The sequence below is a fragment of the Acyrthosiphon pisum genome, chromosome A1 (assembly GCF_005508785.2).
Source record: "Acyrthosiphon pisum isolate AL4f chromosome A1, pea_aphid_22Mar2018_4r6ur, whole genome shotgun sequence".
In the NCBI taxonomy this organism is placed as follows: Eukaryota; Metazoa; Arthropoda; class Insecta; order Hemiptera; family Aphididae; genus Acyrthosiphon; species Acyrthosiphon pisum.
The window spans coordinates 48579817-48588501 of record NC_042494.1 but is presented as its reverse complement, the minus strand read 5'-3'; the positions used below and the strand labels follow the sequence as shown (position 1 = coordinate 48588501).

The 8685-nt window shown below is 30.1% G+C and overlaps 1 protein-coding gene and 1 long non-coding RNA gene across 3 annotated transcripts; one reads left to right on the top strand and one right to left on the bottom strand.

Annotated features, from left to right (window-relative positions):
• Positions 1 to 381: 381 nt before the first annotated feature.
• LOC100569603 lies at positions 382 to 3906 on the top strand. Of its 2 annotated transcripts, XM_003243623.4 has the most exons (3): positions 382 to 1284; positions 1366 to 1472; positions 1554 to 3906. In XM_003243623.4, exon 3 carries the CDS (start codon positions 2151 to 2153, stop codon positions 2745 to 2747), a length of 597 nt encoding a protein of 198 aa, XP_003243671.1. In that variant the 5' UTR covers positions 382 to 1284; positions 1366 to 1472; positions 1554 to 2150; the 3' UTR covers positions 2748 to 3906. The 2 variants fall into 2 exon arrangements, with proteins under 2 accessions (XP_003243671.1, XP_029343049.1); XM_029487189.1 differs by lacking the exon at positions 382 to 1284 and having other exon boundaries at positions 1295 to 1472.
• Positions 3907 to 4123: 217 nt separating this feature from the next.
• Positions 4124 to 8099, bottom strand: LOC100569692. Its single transcript, XR_003839026.1, has 3 exons — positions 7495 to 8099; positions 7014 to 7177; positions 4124 to 6619 (listed from the first exon to the last, which is right to left on the bottom strand). It is a non-coding gene; the product is annotated as an uncharacterized LOC100569692 (long non-coding RNA).
• Positions 8100 to 8685: the final 586 nt, after the last annotated feature.

Genomic DNA, 8685 nt, shown 5'->3' with positions numbered 1-8685 from the left:
TAGTAATAAAAAAAATATTACACAAGAATGTGAAACAAAGTATTATTATATTAACAAAAAAAAATATATCAAATAAAAATTCACTTTTTTTTCCTCCAAATTCTCACCCTGTTAATGTTGATTTAGGTTCTCCATCTCATGAATATAGTCTGTTTACAGCTATAAGTAATAGTTATATCAACATAAGAATGCGTCATTATGCAAAAGAAATTAATTCTAGGGAAGTATTTAAAAATAAATCTTCACTGAGGCAAAAATTCACTAAATTAATATTATTTAATAATTTGTAAAATAAAATTAGATTTGTATGTTTTTTAATTTTTTTAAGGTAATATTAGAAATAAATGTAAGACTGGCATTTGGCATTATGTATTTATGTTGTATTGTTGTATCAAATATAAATATTAGAAAAATAATGGTTTGTTTTAATTAACTACTTATGAATATTGGGTACCTATTCACTAGTAGTTGCTTATTATAAATTATTTTTAAGTACCTAATTTCATTACAATATAATTCTCGGACCACAATTTAGAACAATGTATTTAAAAACTAATTATTTTCAACAAAGAAATTAAAAATCGTACATTTGTAACTACAGAAAAAATAAATAAACAACGAACGTTGCGAGCACGGAGCAACGCGTATTAAACTATTAAAGCTTATCTGAATATGCTACGTGACTATGTGAGTTTTTTTTGCCCTGCAATGGTGGGGGAACAAGGCTACGCCGACGGCTCGTTTTTCGTTGTAGTGATATCATAGGGAGTACGCGCTCCAGTGTAGTATATACATCTCGATGTATAAGAGATCATATTAAAATGTTTATCAGGGGCGTCATTTGGGGGGGGGGGTCAGGGTGTGCGGTAGCACCCCTTATTTTTAAAATACTTCCAATTGGCCTGCCCGCTGAAGCCTAAAAATAATGCATGAGCCACGAATGCACAATTATCAATATGATTAAAATTAAATTATATTTTAATTTTTAAATTTTATATTGACATTTTATCAATATTGCGGCTGAACAAAACTAAAACACAGTAACTAACGTTCTTATCAAAATCGACTTTTTTGTATCCTCATTGTCATCTTGTTACGCTGAATTAAACTATATTATTTTCTTTGGATTCGGATGATTATTTATCAATTTACAAACAAGTATCTACAAGAGTTTGTTATATGATAAGAACTTTACAAAACTGAAACACAGTAACTAACAATTATATATTTTCCTCGATATTTTCTAAGTTCTAAATTATAATTTAATAGCCAATAAGTAAATAGGTAAGTTACATATTATTTATTATCTGAAAGTAAAATATAAGTAATCTAATATTAATTTGTTTAAACATTATGGCTTGTTAGATCGGTTGATTCAATGGCGGATTTACCGACTGTCTTACATGATCATGACTATTTCACTGTTACTACTGAATATTATTCAAGTTGTGTGACTGAAACACCAAGACCAGGTACTACAACTTACATCTGAGTATATTTTAGTTTAAATCTACCTTCACTAATTGAATGAATTATATTTTTTTATGTGTTAGATGAAAATGTTTTATTAAGTGCAACACATTCTGATCATGATGAAACAGCTATACATAATGATGGTTGTAATATTAAAAAAAAATTCAGTAAGAAAGATCAACAAGCAGTTTGGCAGGAAAAAAGGAAAAGTAAAATAGAAAATGCTAAAATAAAACATTCATTTAGAAACATTCCCTGTCCAGAAATATGTAAAAATAAATGTAATATTAATATTTTGGTTGATCAACGACAACAAATTTGGAGTGATTTCTGGGTTATGGATTATACTTTAAGAAGAAGGTACTTAGGAAATTGTATTACAGTGTCTCCAGTTAAGCGTCGAACAACAACAGATTTCATAAATAATTTTAAAAGGAATGAATCTCGTTACTTTTATCTACCAGCTGGACCTAAGAAAGATAAAATCAGAGTATGTAGATCAATGTTTCTTAACACATTCGGATATTCAAATGATTCAATATTAACTAACAGCTCTTTATAAAAATTTAAAAAATTGTGACAGTCCATGTCTATCAACTGTAAAAGAAAATAGAGGTAACAAAACTGGTGTGAGTAATTTAAACATTGACAAGACCTCAATAATTAACCATATAAAAATGTATAATCCATGTTCTAGTCATTATCGTAGACATAATACTCCCAATATCATGTTTTTGCCTAGAGAATTGACTGTAAAATCAATGTATGAAGATTTTTGTTTGAGATATGGAAAATTGTTTTCACAAGAAACTTACAGAGGGGTTCTAAAAGAGTTGAATATCTCATTAAAAAGTCCTATTTCTGATAAATGTGAAGATTGTACCAATTATGCTAATCAAATAGAAAATTCAATTGATGAAGATGAAATTGAAGAACTTACAACTAAATTAGAGCAACATAAAATCAAAGCATTTCAAGCAAACACTATGTACAAAAAGGATGCCAATATAAACACCTGCAGCACAACCAAAGTATTTTCCATGGACCTCCAAAAAATTCTTCTATTACCAATGATACCAGATTCGAAAACTTGTTTTTTCACAAGTCGTTTAATAGTGTTTAATGAAACATTCGCTTCCTTAAGACCAAAAGGCAAATCTCATTGTGTACTGTGGCATGAAGCTGTAGCTGGTAGAAAAACAGAAAACATTGCAGATTCAATACTATCCATAATGAGAGGAAAGAGATGCTCCAAATTTTATTTTCTGGGCTGACAACTGCACGGGTCAAAACAAAAATTGGGTATTATTCACAGCATTAATCAGCACTTTGAACTCTAAGCACAACAATTCTATAGAAAGTGTCACTATTAAATACTTGACAAAAGGCCATACCCATATGTCAGCAGATGGAGTTCATGGAAACATAGAGAAAAAATTTAAGCAAGTAAGGAATATATATGATTATGATGATCTCAAAAATAAAATTAAGGAAAGTAGAACAAATTTAAACATTATTGATCAAACACATTTTTTTAATTGGTCAAGCAAGAAACAATCCACTACCATAAAGAATGACCCAATAAAAGGTTTTAAATTGTCGAGTCTAGTGATGGTAACATTTTTTAAAGGATTTACCAAAATGGAATATTATACTAACTTTGATGAGACACCAAAAGAATTAGACTTTTTACAAAAAAATTTTTTAAAAACCATCATTGATTATGAACCAGACAAAATCATAGAACCACGAGGTATAAACATTGAAAAAAAAAATGAAATAGTAAAAAAATTACTTCCATTAATGCCAAATAATAGAAAACATTTTTGGACTACCTTACCAGTTTCTTTAACTTCTGAAGACCTAGTTAGTGAAATTGGACTATCAGATACTTTTATTAATGAATGTGCAGAATGATGTATTTTTTATTACTTATTTGTGAATTATTACACTAGTAAGTATTCTTAACTTGGTTAATTATACTTTTATATTATATTTTATCATTTTACCAAATGTGAACAGAAAGGACTGCAATTAATTTTTATTTTATTTTTATTTGTTTTATAAGTAGGTAAGAACACCTAACTTCATTAATTGTTATTTATACATTTATATTTTCACATTTTACCAAATGTGAACAGAAAGACTGCAATTTATTTTTAATTTTATTTCATTAAAAACAATATACCTGGAGATGATTGGGTCAACGGTTTCCTAAAAAGACACCCATATTTGTCAGTTAAGTTCAGTGCAAATATTAAGAAAACTCGCGCCAACATAACATCTAGCGACATTAATGATTAAATGGACCCCCTTGAAAGGACGTTAAGTGATATTCTGCCTTCGAGGATATACAACTACAACGAGACGAACTTAACCGACGACCCGGGAAATAAAAAAGTAATTACAAAGAGGTACAAAAAAAAAAAAAAACAGATTTATGTCCATATAGTCATATATCATCAAAATTAATTGCTGTGTCCCACCCCAAATTGTACTACTGGATAACTAAAATGCTAAAAAGTAACATTATTTTACACTGGGATATTTTCTAATAAATTACTTAAGTCTGTTCAAGACCTTGACAATATTATCAGTAAATTTGATCAAATAAAAATTTGTACTAGAGCCATCCTCCAATGAGTTATCAACTATAAATTTAGTACCTGGAAACAAACTGTATGTGGATAGCTGTAGTAAATGGCATCATAACAACTGTTTAAACATCTTACAAAGACTAAAAGGTAATTTTAATTTTAAAATATTACACTTTATACATATCAGTAATACTATTATAAAATATTAATCAAAATATCAAATATACTCAAAGCTATGTTACATAATAAACTTGTTTAGTGATAAGTGTGTATGGTGCAAGTGGCTACTGTTTTGTATTAAAAAGAAGGAAACACAATTTTTCAAATGGAAAATTGAAAAGAACTTTTTTTTTTATCAACAAGAAAGACACTAAATCTCGCACTAAATAATATTCTAAAGGCTAAGAAAATATTATTGAAGAAGTGTTGCAGGGCAAAAAATAAATCTTTAACTGTAAAAATGAAATGAAAAAACTAGTGATTCAAACCTTTCAGAAATATTGGTAAATGCTGGAATTTATAAGTGTCCATCAGAACTCATTCAAGTAATATTTTAAACAGCAAGGTTGAAAAATTTTAAAAATAGGAAATAGAATAAAAATTATATCCTTTTATGTCTCTTATTTCAAATCAGCCCTGTATTAGTAAGAACTATGTTTGTAAAATATACTGCCTTTGCCACGAGTTAGTTGTTTAAGTTAGTTGAATATTTGATCTTAACTTTTTTAAAGTATTGAAAACATTTTTTTAAAGAAGTCTGATGGTCAGAAAGTTGGAATACCGTTTTTGAATGAAATATTTCTTAAGAGAAAGCATAAATGTTAATACCACAACCTTAATATATTATACTGGATTGGAAAATTCTAGGAATAAAATAAATAATAAAACTAATAGTTCTGAAAAAGCAAACCATGGTTTAGTACTGGTGTGATAAGCATAGCTGACACTTTACTTTGCATATAGCAGTATTTGCTTCCAATGGTATCAATAATTTAATAAAAATAAATATCAATTGATATAATAAATGATTTATTTTAATTGTATAGATGCCGATCTTGAAAATTAGTTACTAAATTAATATTATATTATTGTTAGGGAATATTGGTGGTAAAGTTGTTGGTTTAACGAACGAAGTTTCATCAGTACCTATTTGTTGCTATAATTTGAGCAGCCCCTATTAAAAGATAAAACGTTTTGAATCTGTGCCACCTCGATGTAGGTAGATAGAGAGCAGCAGGATTATGCTGTAATGCTGTATACCAACTAAAAACAACTAGATATTTGTATAAGTTCCAGTGTATAAAATAAATAGCGGAGTGCTCCTGAACATGCAAGTACATGTTAACAATGCATTACATAAATATTAATAATTTTGTTTTGTAATAATAGCAACTCTTTATAAATAGATTATTCTAAAAATAGTGTCATCATCATAACCATTAACATAATAATATATACTATAATATTGTATATACAGTCACACAGATGTTTATATTACAATATATATTATTATACCCTAACAGCTGTTGTTAAATAAACAGTGTCGGCTTATATACTTATGTGTGAGTACATAATATGCACATATAAAAAGGTAGGTAGTAATTTAGAGTGTGTACACAATATAATATTATATAATTTGTAAATCATATATAAGTAAAGAGGAAATAAATACATATATATTGCATAAACATTTTCAAATTACTAGTTTTTTTGGTCAAAAATATCAATATTTTACCAATCATATTAACTAACCTATTTATCCGATGACATTTTTGTAAATATAATATTTTAATTTATCATAAAATATACTTGTAAGCTACTCAGGTACATACAGATTAAAATTTATTTATCTTTTCCACTTCAATATTATTAACATATTAAAATTCTTAATATTCAAAATTAAAAAATCTAATTTTAAAAAAGTGAAAAAGTAGTTTTCAAGTAAACTTCACAACAAATACAAATGTATTTTCAAAAGTTATATCTGATAACTAGAATAGTTGTAATGGTTATTTTAATTTAAATAAACTATAAAATAATACTAAAATAGTAAATTGGTATTAAAGTTTAAAATTCTAATGTGTGTAACTATACTCGGGCTGTTGTAAGAGGGCTTCTGAACAGCGACTAAATTTTGTCCGTTTTTGCGCATTCCCACCACTAAACCGTCGCCGTCAAGGAATTATCCGCCGGTTGCGGTGTACTGAGTGGGGGTATTTATGTTAGAAACTAGATGGTAGATATTTGGGTATGATACCACGGAACTCAATCAGTTGGAAGCTCTTACAACAGCCCGAGTATAGTTTTAAATACCTAAATAAATACATTTAACAATCAACAATCTATTCAATAGGTATACCTAATGAATAATAAATAGTAATAACTGCTTACCTGTGAATCAAAATCGTTCAGGCACAATAAGCAGTACAGCGAGAGAACCGGAATGGATGTCCGTTAGAACCATATTATGGTTAAGACTTCAATATAGCTCTAGATCCAAAACAGGGCGAATTTTTCCATTTGAATCGAGAAAACTGATGACTGAAATCCTAATAAAAAAAGAAAAAACACAGTTAAACGCGATCCAAATGATGCGGAACCTTTAAGCAGTGTCCTACACCATTCCGACAAAAATAAAATAGCTTGTTTCGAACGCATCTTACATCGTATTTGTGTATAGTAGGTACGACAGAACTGCAAAAGTCGTTTTCAAGTAAAGTAAATACAAATACAAATATATTTTCAAAAGTTATATATGATGAATAGAATAGTTGTCATGGTTATTCTAATTTAAATACCTAAATTATAAAATAATACTAAAATAGTAAATTGGTTTTAAAGTATAAAATTCTAATGAAAGTAACTAGTTTTAAATACCTAAATAAATGCATTCAACAATCTATACAATAGGTATAATAGTTATTAATAGTAATAACTGCTTACCTGTAAAGCAGAATCGTCCAGGCAGTATAAGCAGCACACCGAGATAACCAGAATGGTCCATTAGAGCCATATTATCGCATATTATGGTCAAGACTTCTATATAGCTCTAGATCCAAATCGGGCGATTTCATCCATTTGAATCGAGAAAACTGATGACTGAAATGCTTATAAAAAAAAAGAAAAACACAGTTAAACACGTTCTAAATGATGTGGAACCTTTACACCGTGTCCTACACCAATCCGACGAAAATAAAACAGCTTGTGTTTCGAACGCATCGTACCTACATTTTTTTTTATACATCGTAGGTATGTTTATAGTGCGACGGAACTGCACGAGGAACTACATAATAAAAATAAAAATCATAGACATTAAAAGAAAAGAATATAGATCAAATAAAAAGAAATCGCCGGACTCGATGGATTTACGTGCTTCAGACCTGTGCGCAGAGAATAATAATTAAGCAATGAGTAAAATATTTACCATGATTGACGATGTTGAAAACTACGATGCAATAAATTGTACCAGGTAACTAGTGTAGTCTGCGTTAATTATTATTTTAAACGTAATAATATAATACCGTAATTATTGTAAATACAACGATCATTAATATTTAAAAACTGGAAAGAAAAAGAAAACACTGCAAATTCAAGCGACTTGAAAAAACACATGGTCCGAAAAAGAGTACGGAGGCGGCCAGCCGCAGGCAAGAAGCAGCTCACACTTCACAGTCGTCACTCACATACCTGTGTCCTGTACCACAATAAATAACAAAGCGACGGCAGAGTGCCGACAGGGCGGCAGGGCGCACTCAGCGCTGGCAAGCGGCAGTTGTGGCAAGACGTGGAAATAAAAATATGGTGAAATAATCCCCCCCAATCAAAAACATATCCCTGCAAAAGAGAAACGGGAATGTTATAGTTTGAACATCAGGCTGTGGAAGGTACACGCCGGCAGGACATCTACGTCTGTAACTAGTGTAACTTGGTGGTGAACACTGTTTCCGTTCACTTTTCGAATATAATACAACCGGTTCATTGCTGCACTATTGGCTGTACGTCGGGTATACACAACGGGTCGCGGGGGCCAGCACTCATTTTTCGTTGCCGCCACCCTTATAATGTTTTATGTTTATAATATTATGATCGGTTTGACTGAGCAGTGAGCAGTGTAGTTATACTAACATAATATAGTACTATATAGTAATATAAATATAATGTAGTTGCCGGCCTAAGACATCCGCCGACTGGAATGCGAGCGCTCTTGTCACAAGTCACATAACCTCCCCTTCTAGTCTACCTGCACTACCGACTACCCTAACCAAATACCTATTCAACAATTTGCAACTGCCGACGCACCCATTGACCACGGCCGTCCGCGCACGAAAGTGATCCAACAGTGCCTGCAATAATTTATATATTTTGTTAAAGCGGGTACTTTTTTTTCACATATTTTTTCGTGCATTTAGACCAATAAGTGGAAGAAAATTTCACCCAGTACCAAAAGACCGATTTTAATTTTGAAAACATATTTGAATGACTAGGTCTCTTTTCTAGGTTATGAAGAAATGGTTTTCGATTTTTTTTTTTTTTCAGTGCGTATAGAATTTTTCGGAGGAAATTTTTAAACATAGTTAGCTCAATACAAAAAATACCTTCCCAACAACTCTTAATA